The 24422-nt window shown below is 47.2% G+C and overlaps 1 protein-coding gene across 3 annotated transcripts; it reads right to left on the bottom strand.

Moving 5' to 3' along the window:
- Positions 1 to 2648: 2648 nt before the first annotated feature.
- On the bottom strand, positions 2649 to 23928 carry DCAKD (dephospho-CoA kinase domain containing). Of its 3 annotated transcripts, none has more exons than XM_048829816.2 (5): positions 23830 to 23928; positions 13586 to 13703; positions 10877 to 11080; positions 4477 to 4564; positions 2649 to 3591 (listed from the first exon to the last, which is right to left on the bottom strand). In XM_048829816.2, exons 2-5 carry the CDS (start codon positions 13695 to 13697, stop codon positions 3306 to 3308), a joined length of 690 nt encoding a protein of 229 aa, XP_048685773.1. In that variant the 5' UTR covers positions 13698 to 13703; positions 23830 to 23928; the 3' UTR covers positions 2649 to 3305. The 3 variants fall into 3 exon arrangements, with proteins under 3 accessions (XP_048685773.1, XP_048685776.1, XP_048685771.2); XM_048829819.2 differs by having other exon boundaries at positions 13586 to 13698; positions 23830 to 23873; XM_048829814.2 differs by lacking the exon at positions 23830 to 23928 and adding an exon at positions 22887 to 23590.
- Positions 23929 to 24422: the final 494 nt, after the last annotated feature.

The raw sequence follows: 24422 nt of genomic DNA, 5'->3' as shown, positions 1-24422 counted from the left end.
GGGAAGTTTGAGTCACAAGACTGAGGTCCCAATTATGCTGGTACGCCCTGAATATGAGATTTGGACAGTGAACTATAACCTATGAACTGAATTCTAAAGAAACTCTTTGCAACTACAAAGCTCACCATCTCTGCTATGAATCTGAACCTCAATGGACTGAACTCATGTCTGTCTGTATATTGATCTTTTAACCAGACTCTCTTGTTTTTTTAATAAATTTTAGTTTCATTAATAAGAACTGGCTGTAGCGTGTGTTTAGGTAAGATCTGAAACATTCAATAACCTGGGAGGTGATGTGTCTGATCCTTTGGGATTGGTGGAACCTCTTCTTTTATATGATGAAATAAGACTTAAAGAAATTTTCATCATATTTGACATGGATACCTGGATGGAGGCCTGAGGGTGGATCACTTTAAGGGAACGGTGTTGTTTGGACTTCTGAGTAATCAGTGAGGTAATAAAGAAGCTGTTTTATGCTGGCTTGGTAAATCTAAATTTTGGAATATCCATCAGCTTTATGGGGATTGTCTGCCCCATTCTTTGCAGTTCACCCTAATCGAGTGACCATAGCTGGCTCCCCACTAAGATCCTGGTCACACTTGGACTGAAAGATTTTTCCCTAAAGGGACTAGTAAGAAAGTCAGAAAAATGGAGTAGTACAAGTGAAAGCCTTGCAGAGTTTCCTTAAGGAGACTAGACTGAGTGAAAGGTTATTTAAAAAAAAAACCTGGCTAAAAAGGAATGAGGGAAGTGGCAGTGACAACCTCGCAGGATGAGGCGCTGTGCCAACAAAAACAAACAAAGAAGCTGGCTGCAGGGAGGGAGTTTGCAGTCACTCTTGGGGAACAGAGGTGGGAACCCAAGAGGGAGAATAAAAACCTGGAGTCCCGGTCTCAGTCTATAAGGCCAGAAGGGACCATCATTATCTAGTCTGACCTGAAAGAAGGGTCAACCCAGAGGAGTTGTGGGGGGAAAAGCCTGAGAAGGTTAGGTAGGAAGAAGCCCAGATAAACAGGAGCAAGGAGTGGATGGTGCAGACCATGACTGCTGGATACAGGGTCCGTAGGCTGGAACCCAGTGTAGACAGAGGGCCTGAGTTCCCCGACCAGCCACTGAAAAGGTGGCATAAAGCCCCCTGACATAAGGGAATAAGGATAATTCAAAGCCTGCAGGGACACGATGACCACTGGACCCAGAGTCAGGGGCCATAGACCTGACACAAGGTCTTGGAATTATTAATTGAACTTCTGTTTGAACCTTGTTACCCCAAAAGGGACAGACATGAAAATTGTGACCTGGCTGGAGGGCCAAGTTACAAAGAGAGCAACGTAGTGACTGTTGGCAGAGGACCCAGAGTGAGAGAGAGCTGCTACACCACGCCTAGCCATGAGGAGCGCTCCTGTTGAACGAACTCCTTTACACATACAGACATTGCCATGTTCTGGAACATATTACACTGTGTTTATAAGCTCTGCTTCGGAGCAGCCAGGTTTATAGAACAGCCATGCACTGGGATAAACGGGACTAGACGGCAGCATGTGCAACAATAGCACTCCCTGTATGAAGAACTACAGGTGTTCAGCTTTTTATCACTTATTGAAAGAAATACCAGCCACCCCAACTTCTTCTTGCCTCAACTTCTCTGCTCTGGAGCTACTTGGTTAACTTTGGTAAAGGTGGAGTTAAATATTAAGGAATACATTTCATACCATAGCAGCTTTTGTCGCACCTCCTAGATCCCTCTTGGACATGTTGGCGCCATGAAGATTCCTCAGTGTTGCCCACACAACTTTGTGTCACCAGCACCAACCTCCTTGTGCCTGAGAAAGACGCAGGCTGGGAAACAGAACCCATGGGACAAGGAACTGACCCAGGAGCTGTGCAGTGTCACTAGTCTTTAGGCTAGCCTTGGCACACAGTCTCTCCTCTGAAAATCCTGGAAATGCTCTGAAGCTAATGTGGGACTGCAATACTGGTAAGAGGCAATGTTAAAACAGGGGTAAGGAACCCTTTGCCTCAGGGATCACTGTGGGAGTGAGGTAGCAAGACCCCAAAATAAATTAGAGAACTGCACAAGTGGGTGGGCGCACAGAGATTTTCTGAGGTGTCAGCTACTGGCCACTCCACAAGGTAGGACACAGTCTAAAGGTCCAACCCAGTTCAACACATCCTCTGGGCTTGTAAACCATGCCCTGCTGATTTGCCAGGCCTGTCTCGATCTGGAGGATTAGGAATTCTTGTGGCATTAGGGACCAAATCCTCTCATGTGCCCTGCACTAGACCTGGACGGACAGACTTGGGGCAGGGAGAACTTTCCTGCTCAGGCCATAAAACTACAGGCTCTATTATAACCCTGAAGCTGAAGGAGCTCCTGCCACTGTGGTCTCTCCTGCCAACAACAAGTGCAATGGCCAAGCTAAACACACCATTGAAGAGTGCAGTTATATCAAGCACACACAGGTCTCAGACAGGCAAAGGCATGCTCATGCCTTGCCGCACCCTGAGGCTTACATGTGGCTGCTTTAACTGCACCCTTTGCTATGTGGCTTTGCTCACTTGACTCACAGGTAACATTATAGTATTTCTTACAGTAAGGTCTCTGAAGCCTGGAAATTGCAACCATAGGTAAAACAAAGCACCTTGTAAAATGACGGCATGAGACAGACATTTTATAGTAACTCTTGCAATTTTACAATGCCCTGCATTGGTGGGGTTTAAGGTACTTTGCAAACATTCATTAAATCTCACAACCAGGAAACAGAAGTGAAATGACTTGTCTAGAGTCAAAGTGAATCATTTAGGGCGAGCTCTTGGGAGCTGAGGATGCTGGGAAGTCGGGGGAAGAGAACCTCATAGTCCAGATCCCCTCTCCTGGACCAGACTGCCATGAGACACTTTAAGTAATCATATTCCATCTGGGGTTAAATCGACAGAAAGATTCCTTTCACCCTGTAGACTAGCACTTCAATGAGTTGGCCTAAAACATGGTTTTTAATATGTCCATCCTAACAGTGTAATTACTTCATATCCAAATGTCTGAGGACCTCCATCTATTACAGCTACCCCTCACCCTCTCCTGCAGCAGTTGCTGACCATTAATAACAGGACTAAAAAGTTAAAAGAAAGAAGCCGAGTCAGAGCATTGGCAAGGAATCCATGCTTCACCTTGAGAAGTTAACAAGGAGACTCTGCTCATCTTGTCGTCTGTATTCAGACGGCAAAGCCATTAAGGCTCGTGACATTTCACTGCCCTTTGCAAACTTGGAAATTCCAGGCAGTTTTGGTCCCTTTAAAAAAAAAGTGAATTAAGGGAGAAAATGCCTGAGGAGAAAGCACACCAGCCCACCAACTCCAGCAACTGCTGTGACTGCCACTAAGCGCACCAAGAGGAAATCCAGAGAGTCCTCCAGCTGAGAGTGCAGTCTCAGGACCTGCCTCCGCGTGCTCTCCCAGTCCCCGGAGTTGTCAATCACGTGGTCAGCTAATTTGCACTTCTCATCAAGCGGCAGCTGGGAGGCGATGCGCGCTTCTGCCTCTGTCTGGGCCAGGCCATTCCTCTTCATCAGTCGTGACAGCTGTGTCTGTGGATCACTACCGGGATGGGAATGAGACACAGCTTCAGAGAAGCATCTGGAAAGGAGTGAGGCCCCCCCGATGCCTCCACATTGCAATTACAGGACACAGAGCACAGTGCTCCAGAGAACAGGACCCCTCAGCCCTATCCCAGCCAATACACCTGGTGGGGAGCAATCCCTTCCCACTCTCCAATCAGAGAGTGCTTCAGCTAAGGCATGTGACCCAGAACCTCCCCAGTTAAATGTCTCCTTTCATAAGGAACCTGCAAAACCAGCAGGATCCAAGGAACTGACCAGGTTTTTCTTAAAAGCCAGTTGAGCCAGCTTTCGTTGCATCGTGGGGTCACCACTGCCAGAACGGGAGATTATACAGCACCACCCCCAACACAAAGGGCGACCAGATAACATGGCATCAGCACCATCCCCAGCTAGCTTGGGGGGAGTGCATCAGATCCTCTACCCCAGATGGTTCTGAGAGTCCCACAGAAAGTGATTTTTGTCCATTATTAATTAGCACTATTATTTAGTATTCTTGTACTACACTCCACAGCCTACTAGCACTAAGACCCCACTGGAGATCAGGGTCCCATTGTGCTGGGGGCTGCAAAGACACCTAGCAAGACCATCTCTGCTCTGAACAGCTCACACTCTGATTAGACAAGAAACAAAAAGCAAGAGGGGAAATGGAGAGAGAGAGAGAGACTCAGAAGGATTTCCTCCCAACAGAGTATGGTCACACCCCCTGTTAGTACCCCTTGAATTCTTAATGTTGGCTCTGTATCTTGATTTGCTGAGTTTTAACATATTCCTGCTTACTTGCATTTAACTAAAAGGCTGCATTAACAAGGGCTTTCAAAAGGACACTCGTTCCCCACTTTCCTTGGCCCACTGTGGCACTTACCTGTAAACCAGCACTGTGTGTTTCATGAACTTGGTTACTGTGTTGGTCTCAAACAACAGAGGAATGTCCAGAATCACATAGCGGTAGCCTGGATGAACGAACCAACCCCCCACCAAAAACAATATGTATATATAAAATGTAAACATTACTACGTATAAGGTTTTCTTACCAAACACCTTACACACACACACACACACACTCCATTAAAAATATGGACCGAGAATTGCATTGCTGCACAGTTGTAGCTGCCGCCCTGGGAAAAGTGAAGTACTTTCACTTTCTTCTTCCTCAAAAACAGCCGGTGTTTTTGTTCAGACTTTCAGACCAGAAGGCGAAAGCTTCAGAAAGTTGTGAGTGGCTGGAAACAGGAGGTTAGAACGGAAAACCTGATGCACCTTAGGACCAGAGCAGGCATTGCCGCTTTGCTACAATATTATCAGAGGTGGGGCTGGCTGTGCTGGGTTGCCCAACATGTCCCAAATGGGCTGGAATTTCCTATGCTGAGTGTCTGCCTCCAGACACGTTTTTGGCAAGTTTTAGCAAAAATGGTTCAGCTGTTGCAGAGAACAAGGTCGGGGAAAATATTCTGTAAAATCATTCACAGCCGTTTTGCTGAGAAGCTGCAGTGGCACAGGGACTGAAGATTGGGTGAGGTGACCCTGGGGTCAGGGATGTGCCCTTTGCTGGCCTCATGAAAATCTGCCATTTTCAGACTTACAGCTTGACCAATTTGGGCAGTTTGCACATGCTCAGCAGAGCTTTAATAAGCACCCCTCTTGTCCCCACGTTCTCTCTGCACTGAAATTGCTCTAGCCCCTCTGTTCCCACGTGCTAACCAGACAGAGCATGTTCCATCCAGGGCTGTAGGAGTGAGACTTTTCCTGAAACTGCTCCTCTTGGCTGCTGCAGGTGCGGGCTTACGGATGAGAACTCAGAGCATGGAGACTGGACATATGTCTACACAGCAGCTTCCTAGCATGGGCACACAGATGTGCTCGTGCTACTCCAGCTAGCATGCTGAAAACAGCAGCATGGCCATGGCAGCCCAGGCTAGCCACCAGAGTGCAATCACACTGACTGCCTCGGTACATACTTGGGCCGCCATGGTCGCACTGCTGTGGAGTTAGTGCAGATCTGTCCACCCCTGTTGGGAAGCACCCTGCCAGCTGCCATTTAGACATACCCAGTCTCTCGCAGACGCTCAGTACCCCCCGCTGGTGTAACACAGACACACCCCGGTCATTGGCGGGCAGGATCAAACTGGGGACCTCTGGAGCTTAGTGCATGAGCCTCTACAGCATGAGCTAAAAGCCAACTGGCTCTTAGTTAAGGCTGCAGAGCAGACTGATTTATCTCTCTTTCTACATGGTCTCGGTGCCACTAGATGGGACAGAACACCACACCCAAGAGGTGTGTGGGTTACACTGGCACAAAGGTAGCATGGAGAAGGAAGAAATATCCTAACTTGTTTTAAAGCAGTGGGGTGAAGAGTGGGGAGGAGCAGCACATGGACAAGCTGGAATGGAAAGGGGCCTGCTACAAGGTGGGGCTGATAGGAGCCATGAGGACAGGGACACGGCCTTTTACAACCTGAAGTTGAACCCAGGATGCCTCAGTCCCAACATTTCTTTGCTGTCAGCCAATTGCTGTGAAACCCACCAGTAGATGGTATCGCTCATCCCCCTCTATAATGGCTGGTTCACGTAGAGGATACCAACTTACTACTGCTACCAGTGACATTAACTCAAGTGGCAGAGACCTATGCTAAGGATCTAAAGGTTCCAACCCTGCTGATAATGCACATGAAGTGCGCATGATATTTCAGAGGGTGGTTGTTGTTTTTTAAAAACTTAGAAAGTTACATACAGACAAAATATTAAGGTTGCAAAGTCAAGCCCTTAAAAGTTAAGAAATGGCAGAATTTAGATTAGTTGTGCATTATTCCTCATGCCCCCATCCTCCCTGCCTCTATTGGTCTGTCCCCACCACAGCCAGCCCATTCTCCCTCTGCCCCCTCCCCAAGCCTGTCCCTCCTTCTGTTATTCCCTCCCCAACCTGCCCATGCCTTGCCCTTGACCCCCTCTGTCCCTCATTCAAATCAGTGGCTTTGTCTTCCTCCTCCAGGTTGCCTGGATGACAGCAGGGAGGGAATGAAAGCGGGGGGGGGGGGGGGGGGGAAGAGTCTCCTTGGTCTCCGTTCTGGTGTCCAGCAGCACAGTGACCCCCAGCATCTGGAAAGAGCACCTTCAAGACAAATCTAGCTCAGTCACAGGCTGGAGCATCCTCCGTGAATGCTGTGGGGATGGTGGATGCTCAGTAAGGAGGGAATGTTTAGAGAATTTTGCTGCCAGCTTCTAACAAAGCTCTGCTGAGAATCTGGAACTGGCAATTTTCAGAGGTTTATAACTCAGCCAAACTTAGATGAATTTTAAAACAGACAAAAGGCACCTCTCTGACCCCTGCAAAATGTAAAGTCTCTGCTGCAAAACATGGAGTGTTCTGAAGCTCCTTAAAGCATTTGTAAGCATTTAACATGAATACCACAGAGTATTTTTCCTTAACCTTATTGTTGGAAGTTCTGAACTGTTTTTGCTGAAATTTTAAAAATAAATTCCAGCTTAACTCAGAAATCAGCATGGAAAACTGCATCCCAAATGATTACAGTTGGCAAAGTTATAAGCAACCAACCAAAGGGACTTGTTATGATCACCTAACATGTCCCATTATGATAGGTATCCCTGCCTATCATAAATAGAGAAACTCATGGTGGCAATTTCCACACAACCAAGTGTATTTATTTTATACCTTAGAACACTTCTCCTGTACTCTGCTCACTCACCTGTCTCCTCCATGATTAACACTCCAAACCTCAGAGCAGCTTCCAAGAGCCACCTTTTCTGTTTTTAGAAGAAAAACAACCTGCCACAAAAGTGTTTCCTTATTTCCCTCCAGATGGCGCCCACCATTCCACCCCAACCATCCACCATTACCCCCCAACCCTGAAAAATACACTGGTCTGAGGAGCAGCAGGGGCTATACTCAATCCTGGACTAGGTGACAGGTTTAAGGTCCTCTTGAATCATCAGGGCTACAGCAGAGAACTTGACCCCTTGAAGGGCAGGGAATCCCCTTCGCCCAGTGGGTGACAGGAGTTATAGAATCACTGGGTTAGAAGGGACTGCACGGATCATCTAGTCCAGTGGTCATCAACTGGTCGATCATGATAGACTGGTCGATCCCGGAGCCTCTGGCAGTCGATTGTGATCTCCAGCCGGCAGCACAGCAGGGATCAGGCAGGCTGCCTGCCCTGGCCCCATGCCACTCCCGGAACTGGCTGGCTGCTGACATGTCACTGCAGCCCCTGCAGGGAAGGGGGTGTGCAAGGTGGCTCAATGGGAGCTGCGGAGGCAGTGCTCATGGGCATGGACAGCGCCCGGAGACCCACTGCCCCCTCCTGCTCCAGGGGCCACAGATGTGCCAGCAGCCAGCCGCTTCCGAGAGCGGCATGGGGCCAGGGCAGGCAAGCAGCCTGCCTGAGCCCCACTGCACTGTCAACCAAGTGCTGCCTGTGGTAAGCACCTCCCAGCTGGAGTCTGCACCTCGCACCCCCTCCTGTACCCCAACCCCCTGCCCCAGGTCAGAAACCCCTCCTGCACCCAAACTCCCTCCCAGAGCCCTCACCCCCTCCTGCACTCCAATTCCCTGCACCAGCCTGGAGCCCCCTCCCGCACCTAAACTCCCTCCCAGAGCTTACACCCCTCACTCCTACATCCCAATCCCCTGTCCCAGGCTCAGCCAACACACCCCCCACAGTTGAGAATGTTACACTGATTTGTGACAATCCCTGAAGGATGTCACAAATAACACTAATAAAAAGTAACACTCATGAAATGTCCAGTGGCTTCTATGAGATTAGGTGCAGTGTGACCATATGACCCCTGCACCCAAACTCCCTCCCAGAGCTTGCACCTCTCATTCCTGCACCCCAACCCCCTGCCCCAGGCTCAGCCCAGAGCCCCCTCCCAAACTCTGAAACCCTCAGCCCCAGCCCAGAGTCTGCACCCCCTCCCACACTCCAACCCCCTGCCCGATGAAAGTGAGTGAGAGTGGGGGAATGAAGTGAGTAGGATGGGGATGCAGGGAAGGGGCGGGGTAGATCCTGGGTTGATCTTAAATTCAAAAAGTGATCTTGTGCATAAAAAGGCTGAAGACCACTGATCTAGTCTAACTCCTGCCAAGATGCAGGATTTGCAGGATTTCTAGCCACGGCTGCTTGCTGCATTAAGGTCTGCTGTCTTGCAACTTTAACTTACAGAAAAGCTATTTTAGAACAGTTTTAGATGCTTCTCAAATTAATGAGTGTTACCTGGTTGTCTAGCCAATGCCCCCTTGTGGCCTATTAAGCACGACTCACCCTGCCGCAGATCCCCAGCGGTCGGGTGTCACCCCTCACAGATCCAGTTCCATGGTACCTTAGCCCTCTGTCTAGCACACAGGGGTCTACCCCTCGCAGGGTGTTAGAGTCGAAAACAAAAAGGAAAACAGATGGACTGCAGAGTCATTGGCAGGACCCTTCTGCTCTGGCCTTGTCTCTATGTGGCTAGTCCCTTTTGCCAATCTTCCTTGGTCTAGTCGTCCCACCTATCAAATGGCTCGTTCAGGTACCAAGCTGCCTCAGGCTCTGGGCTGAAACCAGGCTTCCATCAGCAAAGTAGCAGCAGAGCTCTGCTCTCTTTCCTGGTCACCCACAACTGGCCCTTTTAACTCCTCTCGCCAATCCCGGACGTTGGCTGCAGGGTCACTTGGGCCCACAGGAACTTCCTTAACCCCATGTTGCCAGTTCCCACCAAAATGAGTTATAATTTTTTCTCCTTCTAAGGCCTGTACAGTGGGACCCATAGTGCTAAGCTACCTGGCTTTATAAGAAGGAAACATTTAAAAAAAACAAACCATCCGTGGTCTTAAAAAGAGAGAGAAGCCCCATGACAGTGTGGGGTGGACCAAAGGGTTATTAGCCCTGTATCGGTTGTGTGTATCTCATTCCACGTGTGGGTCTATAAACCCTTCGTGCCATAACAAGCTCTCTCATCATCTGTAGACACTACTGCATGGGACAGAAAAAGTCAGGAAGATATCTGGTATTTTTTTTTTTAATAAATGGAGAAATCTACTTTATGTATTTCTCCATCTAGATGCTGTTTTATATCCCCTCTACTTATAAAGCAAGGTGGTTTTGTTACCCAAGGCACCCAGAGATAGAAAATGAACATTAGTCTAAAAATGATCTAAAATAGCTTTTCTATGCCAAAAAACGAAACACCGTCATGGCTTTAAACTCTGATCTGTTGGAGGGCAGACGTGAGGGCTGTGTATTCCGTTGGAAAACCCTCTTCCAGCTCTGCAAGACTGCAACTTATAAAGCTTTAAACTCATCAGCTGCTACAGGACTGGGCTTCAGACCAGTGGAACTTGGGGGCAGGGAAGGGATTCCATATGTGCACAAACCCAAAACCTTAGCGAAAGCCATTTGGCCTAAGACACCAAAAATAAATATCCCGAGTCAGTTGCTGCAAACTAATTAAGACAAAATCATTTGCAAAATGATAGCTGGAGCAGTTGGTAAAGCTCCCCCAATGGCTTCCATAAGCTCATTTAGATACGCCTCTTATTTCCTTTGTCTATTTCTCCAGTTTCCTTTCTTGTCACCTTCCTTCATTGGCTTACTTTCTCCCCCTGCATCTCTCTCAGGAGAGCTTGGCTTCTTCAGCTCCCTAGCAAAAGGTTATTCAGCTGTCACATAGCTCACCCTTGATAAGCTCTGCAAACTAGGCTGACTCTATTAAGACATCCCTCTGTCTACACGGAGACCTCCGAAACAGCTGGTGATCTTATCTGGCATTTGATTAGACCAAGTCTGACGGCTGTATTTGTTATATTTATCAGAGGGAAAAGCAGAACTCCAGAAACCACAGCTGTCAACCCATTTTTCACCTTATCGAGTTTAAGAGAGCTTTATGGCTTTTAGTGAAGCAGGGGGTGGAGGGGAATAATATTAGAACATTTCAGAAGGTGTGACATTATCTAAGGAGTAATCTCAGAAGAAGCCATACAATGCTTCCCTCAGACCCTACAGATGTACTTTAAACCATATAGGGGAGAAAATGTGAAGGGCAAAAATAAAAGGCAGACTTATCTGAAGAGGTACAATGAAAGGATAGCCACATTGCTAAAGGCCACTAGTGACATAGCACAAAGGCAGTCAGTCAACATTTTGGCTCCTTTTCTCCTCTAGTCCCTTTCCCTGCTAAAGGAAAAAACAAGCAAACACATATTGCTGGTCGCCAGTGTGACCAGAACCCCAGATGTCCAAGGATTCCATAACAATTGTTTAGTTTCTTACCTAACACAAAGTATTTAAAGATCTGTTTCAGCATCTCTTTCTGGATCTTAGGGTGAGTGATGGAGTTCAGCAGCTGCCGTTTTTCCGGGTGGGAGAAGATAATGTTTCCCAGAGCCTCCCGGTTTATCTCCCCACTCTCCAAGAGGATTTCATTTCCAAAGTAATGCACTATCTGCTGATAGGCTAAGAAGCGGGGCTGAACCACTGATAAAAATAAACAGCTGGAAGTTAGTGCCAATTCTGCATAACAGGAAGTGCTTACATCAGTGAAGGGTCTAAAATGAATCTCATTCACTGAACAACTGAGGTCTATTCCGTTCAAGGGAGAACAGGTCTATTGACCAGCATACACTGAAGCAGGGCTGTGGAACATCTCATCCTAGGGGTCTAAAATCTACAGGAGAACCAACTTTGAATCTAGTGCTGCAGAAACAAATTTGCTAAACTTTTGTTCCAATAACACTTACATTTCTACAGTGCCAGACACCCAAGAGATCAAATTACTTTGCAAACGTTAATTAGCGTCATCATTCTCCCAAGAGGAAGCATTATCCCAATTTTAAAGATCAGTAAACTGGGAGAAAGGACTTGCCCCAGGTTGCACAGCAAGTCAGTAGCCAAGCTGGGAAAAGACCTGCAGAATCATCATGGATTCGTCACTCTCCAGCAACTAGGTCTCAGAGGATTCTCTGCTGGAGAGGCCGTGTTTCTAACTGAACCACTAGGAGCACTCAGTAGTGATACATGTTATTTCAGTTGGTTCCTTTCAAAAGGGAAAACACTGCAGTGAGCAGAGTTGTATGAAACCCTTTATAATGTATAGTTATCAAGGGCCACAGTTTACATTTTGACGGATCTTTCTACACGCATGCCTTAAGACAGTGGTGCTTTCTACACTCATGTCCCTAGAACACGGGGGGGTGGGGGGGGGGAGCAATGCCAGGTAGCTCAGGCCAGCCCCAAGGAGGGCAGGAAGGGTGCGCCACCTCAGCAGGCCACCCAGCCTGTAGGTCAGCTTGCCACACCAATATCTGCCTTCGTGCCCAGCGCTAACTCTGCCCCAGAGACAGTTGCACGTGCCTTCCCCAACCCTGAAAATCTGAGAGAGGAGGGGCAGAGGGACATGTATTGGCCCTGCCCTAGTGCTGCCGCCTGGCTGCAAGACAGAAGCTGCCCGCTGCTGAAGAAGCCTTGGCTGTGCAGTAATGGGGAGTGGGCATGGATTTGGTTAGCGATAAAGGGGGGCAAGACTGGAAAAGTTTGCGCACTGCTGCCTTGAGAGAGCACACATGACTGCCATAGATTTTGTTCTATTCCAGTTGGGTGCAGAGTAGGGAGATTTTAGAAGACAGGCACAAATATTCGGCTTGTTCTAACTGAAAACTCTTGGGCTGGATGAATAGCGTAGCTGGGCTCCCACAAGGGAGTAGGAGGTTACTAAATATCAAAGAGGACTGAATATTAATAGGCTTAAGGTTTCCAATATCATCAGAATCAAGCCATAAGGGCTTCTATAGAATACGTGAGATTCTTTGTGATAAATTGCACATGAAAGCCTGTAGGAGGCCAATTCTCAAGAGCTGTTTGCAGCTTATTATAGACTAGCGTGATGTAAGGAAAAGTATGTCATTTTAAAAAGTCATCAAACTTGCTACCCAGAGGATATACTAATAAAAAAAGTAATTGGGAGAAGGCTGGGGATAAAATGAAGTGTAAAAAAATTAATGTACATTCTCAAAAAGAAAAGGAGGACTTGTGGCACCTTAGAGGCTAACAAATTTATTAGAGCATAAGCTTTCGTGGGCTACAGCCCACTTCGTTGGATGCATAGAATGGAACACATAGCAAGATGAGATAGATTAGATACACATATACACAAGTTGCCAAACAAACTGTGAAAGGATAATTAGTTAAGATGAGCTATTATCAGCAGAAGAAAAAAAAAACGTTTGTAGTAATAATCAAGGTGGCCCATTTAGACAGTTGACAAGGTGGTGTGAGGATACGTAACATGGGGAAATAAGTTTAATATGTGGAATGACCCAGCCACTCCCGTCTCTATTCAAACCCAAGTTAATGGGATCTAGTTTGCGGATTAATTCAAGCTCAGCAGTTTCTCGGTGTAGTCTGTTTTTGAAGCTTTTCTGTTGCAGAATTGCCACCCTTAAATCTTTTACTTAGTGGCCAGAGAGATTTAAGGGTGGCAATTAATCTTAACAAAAAAGCACCCACCAAACGTCTACGAATGAAGGCCGAAATGCTCTTCTGGGGGTATTGGCGACATTCACCGGTCACTGAAGCTCCACCTACAGCCCCTGACAGATAAAGAGTTGTGTCATGGTAAATTTGGTGGTGGCTGGAGGAAGGGAGAGTCACAGATTTGCAAAGAGAACTTTGTTATGCTCCTTTACAGCAGCTGCTCTACAAAGCAGTGTTCACTGCACTATGTTCTAGGAGTACAACACCCAGAGTGAAATCTCTTCGCAGTGTGGGTCATTAAGATGGGACTTTTGATGATAATGTATCCTGTTTCCAATCCTCAAGACAGCCAGTCCACACATATCTTGTCTTAAACTGGGGAAGCAAAAGGTAACAGTTATTGACTGAACACAGAGCACCCTCTGCTGTCTAAACTCCAAAGCACCATCAGCAATTGACTCCAGATTGTCAGGGAAATATGAGAAAAGAGACCAACAATGCAAAACTAACCCTGTCTGGCAATAACATCGGCATCAATCACTGCACAGCCCAGTTCCCGGAATACTGCCACTACTGTGCTTTTTCCTGAAGCAATTCCACCGGACAGACCAACCAAGAACATCCTGCTCTGGAAAAGAAAGAAAGCTTAAATCACAACAAAATAAGACCGGGTTTCACCAATTCTGTACATGCACATGTTTGTCCTAATTTAATTCAAAGAGGATCAAACTTGTATTTCTATGGCATGTTTTCATTAGAGATCTCAAAGCACTTTAGGAACATTAATTAACCCTCACCCTCTCTAAGATACATAACTTCATTTTACACACTGAGGAACTGAGATAAAAATTAAGGCCAAGATCTCTGAATGTCCGCTAGTTTGGAATGCACAATCTGAATCAAGCAGCGTCTAATTTTCAGAAGCGCTGAGTATCCGCAGAGCCAGTTGGCTAACTGGAATAGTGGATGCTCAGCACTTCCAGAAGTTAGGCCCCAAGTCTCAAATGATGACTACCAAGTTAGTAGACATTTCTGAAAATGTCAGTGTAAGTGACTTGTCCAGGGTTATAACAAAAAGCAGTGACAGAAATGGGAAGAGAACTTAGCCCCTCCCTGCTCATAACATCCAACCCTGAGGTGAAGAACTTTGTGGATGGTCAGGGAGAGCATCCCAGCTGATCTCAGGTGGGATGCACCTGCAGAAAGGCTGCCTCTAACAACCAGCATCCACACCACATTGAGCCTTATCAACACATTAAACTGCACCAGCAAACTAACGTCAAATCAGTGCTATCTATGGCAAATGTGCAGTGTGCTCTATGCAAAAGGTAAGGTAGCAGGCTGTTATTTTCTACACTAACTGAAGGTTCCACATGTCTCAAAGGGTAACTACATAGAGTTTATTTAGTAATCCAACCAATTTGCTCAGAACTATGAATCGCACCCATGTTACTTTGCTAACACATTAAACATCCTAAGATTTAGTTTGTCGCGAGTTAAGATTAATTTAATACGCTTCAGGGCCGGAACAACTCCGTTCTGATCACCTCATCCAACTGCCTGTCTAGCACAGACCAGAGCATTTCACCCATTGGTTCATGCATCAAGCCCATTTCTTTTAGCTGAATTAGAGCATTTTTCTTTAAAGAACATCCAGTCTTGATTTTAAGGGATGGAGAATTCACTATACCCCTAAATTCTAATGACTAATTACAATCACTGTTAATAATGTGTGCCTTATTTTTAGTCTGAATTTATCTAGCTTCAGTTTCCACTGGATCTTTTTATGCCTTTGTCTTCCAGATTAAAGAACCACCTACTATCAGAAATATTCTTCCCTTTAGGGCTCTATGGATTATGATTCAAGCCACCTGGTAACTTTCGCTTGCTCAATATATTTGGCTTATTGCTCTTCTCCAGTTTCTCAACATAAAACATACTTTCCAGAAACATTCTTACAGCTCTTTTCCGAATGCTTTTCAAACTTTCAACATCCTTTTTGAAGCAGACAAACCAGAACTGGACCCAATATTCCAGAAATGATCTCCCCAGTGCCCTATACAGAGGTCAGTGTTTTTTCTGATGAGCAGAGATATCTAAAAAGATACAAAATACAGCAAGTTTCCCCTATTTTGGAGAGTCTGGTTTGACTTATAAACAATCCAACCTCTTCAACATTAGAGCTCCCTTTTTTTTTTCCAGTGAAGAAAACTCTTCTGCCAAATGCAGAGTGTTGGGGGCAAAGAGTAAGTAAATCTCAGTCCAACAGTGTTTCGCAATCTGCTCATTTTTAGCTCCTCTGCACTTGTTTGTTCAAAGGACTTTAAATCCCTTCCAGTGCAGAAATAGTAAAATATACTAAGTTTGACACCATTTCTTCCCTATATATAAATGTGGACGTGTATCATAACTTATCACACAAGCATTAAGTCGCTGGATACCACAGGAACCACTCCCCCCATACAGGCAGCAGAAGGTATACAAATATATTATTTCTGGTAAATGATAAGCATTCTTTGTGCGGTGTACTGTGGCTATTCTTTGAAATTATTACAGAGAAGCAGCTATTTAGACTAGAAGGATCCTCAACTCTACCTCAAATAACTCTCAATTAAACAACAACCATGTAGTTAATCATAGAATATAAGGGTTGGAAGGGATCTCAGGAGATCATCTAGTCCAACCCCCTGCTCAAAGCAGGACCAATCCCCAACTAAATCATCCCAGCCAGGGCTTTGTCAAGTCTGACCGTAAAAACTTCTAAGGAAGGAGATTCCACCACCTCCCTAGGTAACGCATTCCAGTGTTTTACCACCCTCCTAGTGAAAAAGTTTTTTGTAATATCCAACCTAAACCCCCCCCCACTACAACTTGAGACCATTACTCCTCATTCTGTCACATGCTACCACGGAGAACAGTCTCTTTGGAACCCCCTTTCAGGTAGTTGAAAGCAACTATCAAATCCCCCCTCATTCTTCTCTTCTGCAGACTAAACAATCCCAGTTCCCTCAGCCTCTCCTCATAAGTCATGTGTTCCAGTCCCCTAATCATTGTCGTTGCCCTCCGCTGGACACTTTCCAATTTTTCCACACCCTTCTTGTAGTGTGGGGCCCAAAACTGGACACAGTACTCCAGATGAGGCCTCACCAATGTCGAAGAGAGGGGAACGATCACGTCCCTTGATCTGCTGGCAATGCCCCTACTTATACAGCCCAAAATGCCATTGGCCTTCCTGGCAACAAGGGCACACTGTTGACTCATATCCAGCTTCTCGTCTACTGTAACCCCTAGGTCCTTTTCTGCAGAACTGCTGCCGAGCCATTCGGTCCTTAGTCTGTAGCAGTGCATTGGATTCTTCCGTCCTAAGTGCAGGACTCTGCACTTTCCTTGTTGAACCTCAGATTTCTTTTGGCCCAATCCTCTCATTTGTTTAGGTCCCTCTATATCCTATCCCTAACCTCCAGCGTATCTACCTCTCTTCCCAGTTTAGTGTCATCTGCAAACTTCCTGAGGGTGTAGTCCATGCCATCCTCCAGATCACAAATGAAGATCTTGAACAAAACCAGCCCCCAGGACTGACCTTTGGGGCATGCCGCTTGATACTGGCTGCCAACTAGACATGGAGCCATTGATCACTACCCATTGAGCCCGACAAGCTAACCAGCATTTTATCCACCTTTAGTCCATTCATCCAGCCCATACTTCTTTAACTTGCTGGCAAGAATACTGTGGGAGACCGTATCCAAAGCTTTACTAAAGACAAGGAATAACACGTCCACTGCTTTCCACTCATCCACAGAGCCAGTTATCTCGTCATGGAAAGCAATCTGGTTAGTCAGGCATGACTTGCCCTTGGTGAATCCATGCTGACTGTTCCTGATCACTTTCCTCTCCTTTAAGTGCTTCAGAATTGATTCCTTGAGGACCTGCTCCATGATTTTTCCAGGGACTGAGGTGAGGATGACTGGCCTGTAGTTCCCAGGATCATCCTCCTTCCCTTTTTTAAAGATGGGCACTACATTAGTCTTTTTCAAGTCTTCCGGGACTTCCCCCGATTGCCATGAGTTTTCAAAGATAATGACCAATGGCTCTGCAATCACATCTGCCAACTCCTTTAGCACCCTCTGATGCAGCACATCCCGCCCCATGGACTTGTGCTCATCCAGCTTTTCTAAGTAGTCCTGAATCACTTCTTTCTCCACAGAGGGCTGGTCACATCCTCCCCATGCTGTGCTGCCCAGTGCAGCAGTCTGGGAGCAGACCTTGTTTGTGAAGACAGAGGCAAAAAAAGCATTGAGTACATTAGCTTTTTCCACATCCTCTGTCACTAGGTTGCCTCCCTCATTCAGTAAGGGGCACACACTTACCTTGACTTTCTTCTTGTTGCTAACATACCTAAAGAAACCCTTCTTGTTACTCTTAACATCCCTTGCTAGCTGCAACTCCAGGTGTGATTTGGCCTTCCGGATTTCACTCCTGCATGCCTGAGCAATATTTTTATACTCCTCCCTCCTCATTTGTCCAATCTTCCACTTCTTGTAAGCTTCCTTTTTGTGTTTAAGATCAGCAAGGATTTCACTGTTAAGCCAAGCTGGTCACCTGCCATATTTACTATTCTTTCTACACATCGGGATGGTTTGTCCCTGTAACCTCAATAAGGATTCTTTAAAATACAGCCAGCTCTCCTGGACTCCTTTCCCCCTCATGTTATTCTCCCAGGGGATCCTGTCCATCAGTTCCCAGAGGGAGTCCAAGTCTGCTTTTCTGAAGTCCAGGGTCCGTATTCTGCTGCTCTGCTTTCTTCCTTGTGTCAGGATCCTGAACTCAACCATCTCATGGTCACTGCCTCCCAGGTTCCCATCCACTTTTGCTTCCCCTACTAATTCTTCCTGGTTTGTGAGCAGCAGGTCAAAAAGAGCTCTGCCCCCACTTGGTTCCTCCAGCACTTGCACCAGGAAATTGTCCCCTACACTTTCCAAAAACTTCCTGGATTGTCTGTGCATCGCTGTATTTGCTCTCCCAGCATATCTCAGGGTGATTGAAGTCTCCCATGAGAACCAGGGCCTGCAATCTAGTAACTTCCGTTAGTTGCTGGAAGAAAGCCTTGTCCACCTCATCCCCCTGGTCTGGTGGTCTATAGCAGACTCCCACCATGACATCACCCTTGTTGCTCACACTTCTAAACTTAATCCAGAAACTTTCAGGTTTTTCTGCAGTTTCATACTGGAGCTCTGAGCTGTCATACTTCTCTCTTACATACAATGCAACTCCCCCACTTCCAATTACTGTACAACAATGGTTCTCAAACTGTGGGTCAGGACTCCAAAGTGGATCACAACTCTCTCTGAATGTGGTCGCCAGGCCTGGCTGAGACTTGCTGTGGCCCAGGGCTGAAGCCCAAGCCCCACTGCCCAGGGCTGAAGCCTGAGGGCTTCAGCTCTGGGCAGCAAGACGCAGGTTGCAGGCCCCCTGCCTGGGGCTGAGGCCCTTGAGCCCCCCTGCCTGGATCAGTGGGGCTCGGGCAGGTTCAGGCTTTGGTCCCCCCCCGGGGTTGTGAAGTAATTTTTGTTGTCAGAAGGTAGTCATGATGCAATGAAGTTTGAGAACCCTGGCTATAAGGATGCTGCTTGAAGTTGGGTTGGTTGCCCACAAGGTGTAACCCTTCCCTCCATTAAAAAGGAAGTGAAGCTATGCCTATAAACCTAATAAGCTTACATTTATATAGTACCTTTCATCCAGAGGGCTCACTAAGATGGTTGTCAAATTTTACTAGCCAGCTCCAAACATTGTGTGTACACACACAGCCACCTCAAGAGGGATGTGTCCATCATGTTCCAGCACAAATTACCACTGATCAGCAGTACAGGTGCAATAAAAATTAACAGATCCAAAAGAAACCACTGGAAGGAATTTAAGGAGGCAGAATATAATTATCCAAGAGAGTTTGATCAACACATTTTGGTATTAACTTAGTTGTGCAAAAAGAGCTCCAGAGTCTTTAATAACCACAGGTTTCAGAGTAGCAGCCGTGTTAGTCTGTATTCGCAAAAAGAACAGGACGACTCGTGGCACCTTAGAGACTAACTAATTTATCTGAGCATAAGCTTTCGTGAGCTACAGCTCACTTCATCGGATGCATTCAGTGGAAAATACAGTGTGGAGATTTATATACACAGAACATGAAACAATGGGCGTTACCATACACACTGTAAGGAGAGTGATCACTTAAGATGAGCTATTACCAGCAGGAGAGCAGGGGGGGGGGGGGGCAGAAAACCTTTTGTAGTGATAAATCAATGTGGGCCATTTCCAGCAGTTGACAAGAAAGTCTGAGGAACAGTGCGGGGGGAGGAATAAACATGGGGAAATAGTTTTACTTTGTGTAATGACCCATCCACTCCCAGCCTCTATTCAAGCCTAAGTTAATTGTATCCAGTTTGCAAATTAATTCCAATTCAGCAGTCTCTCATTGGAGTCTGTTTTTGAAGTCTTTTTGTTGTAATATTGCGACTTTTAGGTCTGTAATCGAGTGACCAAGAACAAATGGACACAAATCAGACGTCAAGAATTATAACATTCATAAACCAGTCAGAGAACACTTCAATCTCTCTGGTCACTATTTCCCCATGTTTATTCCTCCCCCCCCAAAAACTGTTCCTCAGACTTTCTTGTCAACTGCTGGAAATGGCCCATCTTGATTGTCACTAAAAGATTCTCCCCCCCCTCCCCGCTGGTATTAGCTCATCTTAAGTGATCACTCATTACAGTGTGTATGGTAACACCCATTGTTTCATGTTCTCTGTGTATATAAATCTCCACACTGCATTTTCCACTGAATGTATCCGATGAAGTTAGCTGTAGCAGATGAAAGCTTATGCTCAAATAAATTTGTTAGTCTCTAAGGTGCCACAAGTCCTCCTGTTCTTTTTAATAACCATGAGTGGTACATCTCATCTGCAAATCTTGGCTACTTACATATTAAAGGGTGGCACTGGATGTGCTTCTTTTCCTTTTCGCTGGTGATCTGTATGTGTATCTATCATATAGATCAAATTTCATAGTCCTGTAAATAGGACATATAGAGGCAGGCTGTGAACTAGTGATGCCAGAGGCCTAATGGGGGGGCGTTTCCAGAAGATTCTGTGGCAGTTGGAGGCAACTCTTCAAAGGGGGAAACAGTGCCAGCCTGTAACATGAAGGAAGCCAATACCAGATGCCCTGCATAACTATCGCACTGAAACTCACTAGTTCTGCTGCTGTCAGTACCCAAGGAGGTACTCAAGTATCCCGATACTGCTTGGAACGAGAGGCAAGGGCATGTTCCTACTTGTTCTTCAAAAAAGCTTAGGAAAGCAGACTGGGTCAGGCAGTCCCAACGTAACGAGATCCAGGAGGGATTAATAAGGAAATCAGAAATAGAAAGACTACTAATAGTGAAGTCAGTTTTTCACAAGACTCTGACAAGTCACCTTGCTGCCAGTTGAGGAAGACCGAACCATGCATTCCTACTTCAGTGAGCTTTGGATCCGGACATTAGGGCCTAATTCTCCATCCCCTTGCACCATGAGTCATCACTTACCCCACAGGTGGGGTAACTTTTTGGCCCAAGGTCCACAGCGGGGTATGTAAATTGTACAGCGGGCCATGAATGCTCACAAAATTGGGGGCTGGGGTGTGGGCTCTGGCTGGGGGTGCAGGCTCTGGGGTGGGACGAGAAATTAGGAGTTCAGGATACAGGAAGAGGCTCCGGGCTGGGGCTGAGGGGTTGGCAGTGCAGGAGGACTGTGTTAACAGTTACCTTTTAGATTTCCATAAGGTGCTTGATTTAGTGCTGAATCATAGAATATCAAGGTTGGAAGGGACCTCAGGAGGTCATCTAGTCCAACCCCCTGCTCAAACCAGGACCTTCTTGATGTTCTGATTAAAAATTTACCATACAAAAACGTAGTCCAGTGGTCCTCAAGCTTTTGTATTGGTGACCCATTTCACACAGCAAGCCTCTGAGTGCAACCACCCTTATGAATTAAAAACACTTTTTAAATATTTAACACTATTATAAATGCTGGAGGTAAAGCATGGTTTGGGAGTGAAGGCTGACAGTTTGCAACCCCTCCGTGTAATAACCTTGTGATCCCCTGAGGGGCCATGACCCCCAGTTTGAGAACCCCTGATGTAGGCCATATTAAATGGATTAAAAACTGGTTAACTGAAGAAATTGTATATGGGAAATCAAAGCCCTACAGAGTGCTTCTAGTAAGGTCCTGAAGGGATCTGTTCTCAGCTCAATGCTATTCAATATACTTCTAAAGAGATCTGCTCTAGGAATTATTTTGGGGAAGTTCTCTGGTTTGTTATGCAGGAGGTCAAAGGATCACAACTCTCCCTTCTAGCCTTGGAATCTATGAATATCTTTAATTATCTGAAAGAAAATATAAAATCATTGGTTTCAGAGTAGCAGCCATGTTAGTCTGTATTTGCAAAAAGAAAAAGGAGTATTTGTGGCACCTTAGAGATTAACAAGTTTGAGCATAAGCTTTCGTGAGCTACAGCTCACTTCATCGGATGCATTCAGTGGAAAATACATCCAATGAAGCAAACTGTAGCTCACGAAAGCTTATGCTCAAATAAATTTGTTAGTCTCTAAGGTGCCACAAGTACTTTTTTTTTTTTATAAAATCATTGCTAGTCCAATGCACAAATGACAAAAATTGGGAGACTGGTAAATAATGATGGGGACAGATCAGTTATACACACGAATTTGGATTGCTTGGTAAAATGGTGGGCTCAAATGAACAGCATGTTTTAATACAGTCAAATGTAAGGTCATATGCTGAGGAACAGAGTGAGGGTCACACTTATAAGATGGGGGACTGTACCCTGGAATGTAGTGACATGGGGTTATGGTACATAACCCACTGAAAAGACGCTCCCAGTGCAATGCTGTAGCTAAGAGGGCACACATGATACTTAAGCAGGAGAATACAGATTATCAGCTCTGTACAGCATTTTGGAGGAGTTTATTGGAAGGCTGTATCCATTGCTTGTGTCCACACTTTAAAGAGGATGTTGAAAATTGGAAGAGGTTCAGAAGAGAGCTGCTAGAATGATGTGAGGTCTGGAAAGCCTGCCTTATAGCGAGAGACTAAAGAAGCTTGATCTATTTAGCATATCCAAGAAATGACTTGACCATGGTCTATGAATAGACCACTGGAGAAGAGATTTCTGAACATAAATGGTTCTTTAATCTACCAGAAAAAAGCATAACAAGATCCTATGGACAAAAGTTGAAGCTAGGCAATTCAGACTATAAATAAGGCATATAGTTTTAACAGTGAAGGTAGTTAGTCATTGGAATGACTTACCTAGGGATGCAGTGGATTCTCCATCACTTGAAGTCTTTACTTGTAGACTTGATATATTTCTAAAAATATATGCTATAATTCAAACAGAACTTATGGGCTTCATTCAAAACTTACTGGGTGAGATGTCATGGCCTGTGTTAATTCAGGAGGTCAGTTTAGAGGATCACAATCACAGAAATGGATAATCATTATCCCTTCTGATCTGAAAAAATAATCTAGGAATTGGTGAATATTGAATCCTTGGCCCCTTATCACACAAGGAATGGGCCCCAGGAATGGGCCCCAAACCAAAATGTTTGATCTTAACTTGCGAGCAGCTCAATATTCAAACTTTTCAAGGCCAGCCCATCTCAGTATCACTCATCCCATTTTATTTTTTAAATGGAACATCCTGATTCTGATGGGATTGTCTACCTAGACTCTTGAACTGGGAGGAAGGGCAGAAGTACCAGTGAATGGAGAGACGGATGAACAGGAGAGGGAGTTTCAAGGTGAGCAGGGGCAGCTGGCACCAGGGTGGGAAGGAGAATCCCAGTAGCTTCTACTTCCATACCGATGGTAGTTCCTTGGCAGCTGGTGCCCCGTCTCATCCCCCACTCCGGTGGCTTGCATCCAATGCAGTCCCCATCCCACCCCTGGCAGCTGGGATGCACATGCTCCAGCCCCTGCCATGGGCCAGGTATTTCCATTAGGAAGAAGGGACCGGGCGAGGCCACGCCCTGACAGCCAGCCCAATGTTGTGCATCACTATGGTCCTGCTCTCCTCTCCACCCCCACGCCACAGCAGTGGGACACAGCCAGGGCCTGCCCTCCCCGCCACAAGACATTGTGGGGACAGAACACAGATCCACTCCCCTCCAGACTGCCGCTCCGGGGTGCTAGCCTCCCCATCTTGAGAAGCCTGCCCACGGACTGCCCCCCGGGCCCGCGAGGCGAACCCTTCCAGGCACGTGGGGGGAGCCCTGGGTCAGGCGGGCCCCCCCAGGCGGCGCGGGGCGCCACGCCAGCTGCTCTCCGGGGGGGGGCGAGCTCCCCGGCGCCTCGGACTGGAGCCCACGGGGCCTTAGGAGCCGCGGCGCCGAGCGCTCGCTCCAGGGGACACGCCCGCAGTCCGGCCCCGGGGACAGGGCACGTCGCGGCCAGGCCGGGCCCGGGGAGTCCCCCGCCCAGCCACGGGACAGGCCCCCCCGGGCCATGATGCGGCCCCCGGGACGGCGGAGGGCAGAGCCGCTCCCTGAGGAGCGGGCCCGGGGCGGGGGGGGGCGGTTTGCCCCGGCCGGGCCGAGCGGCCTGCCAGTGCCGCGGGGTGACCGCCCCCCGTGGCAGGGGGCGCTGGGCCGAGCGGTCACGTGTCGGGAGCGGGATCACCGGCGGATCTGGCCCGGCCCCCACCTCAGCGTCCGTCCGTCCGTCCCTGACCCGGGGCCCCCCTCAGACCCGCCACTGTCCTGCCCTTTCATTGGCGGAGAGGAACCCGGCTCTGCCCGCTCAGCCAATCGTTGCGGCTCTTACTCGGCTCGCCCCGCCCCGCCGCGCGGCGCCCAGGGCGGGGCCGAGGGGTGGCGGGGCGCGTGAATCGGGCCGTGGGGTGGGTGGAGGACAGGGGGTGGGTCGTGGGCGTGGCCCAAAGAGGGGGGTTGTGGGTGTAGCCAGGGCCGAGAGCGTGTAGGAACCAGCGGGCCCTGGTCTGTGCTTGGATCCACAGGGACCTGGACCTCTGCAGAGCCTCCCGGCCCAGGAGGCTGCCCAGAGATGCAGGGGTCTGTCCACCTGGATCTGATTGCACGAGAGAGGTTTTTAAAACTAATCTGTTACTTTATACCCAGCCAGCATAACGAACACAGGGCAGGCGAGATGACTGCTGTCTCTCTGCTCAGTGCACAAGTGTGCTTTGGCCATCTGTGCAAGCTGCAATTTGCCAGAGTTGCCCTGAAAGAAGAAAAATGCAATATTGGATCCTTACAGGCACAGGACTATGTGTTGCC

Source organism: Caretta caretta, chromosome 27, assembly GCF_965140235.1.
Source record: "Caretta caretta isolate rCarCar2 chromosome 27, rCarCar1.hap1, whole genome shotgun sequence".
Lineage (NCBI taxonomy): Eukaryota > Metazoa > Chordata > Testudines > Cheloniidae > Caretta > Caretta caretta.
Note: the sequence above shows the minus strand (reverse complement) of the source record. Positions and strands in the feature narration are given on the sequence as shown.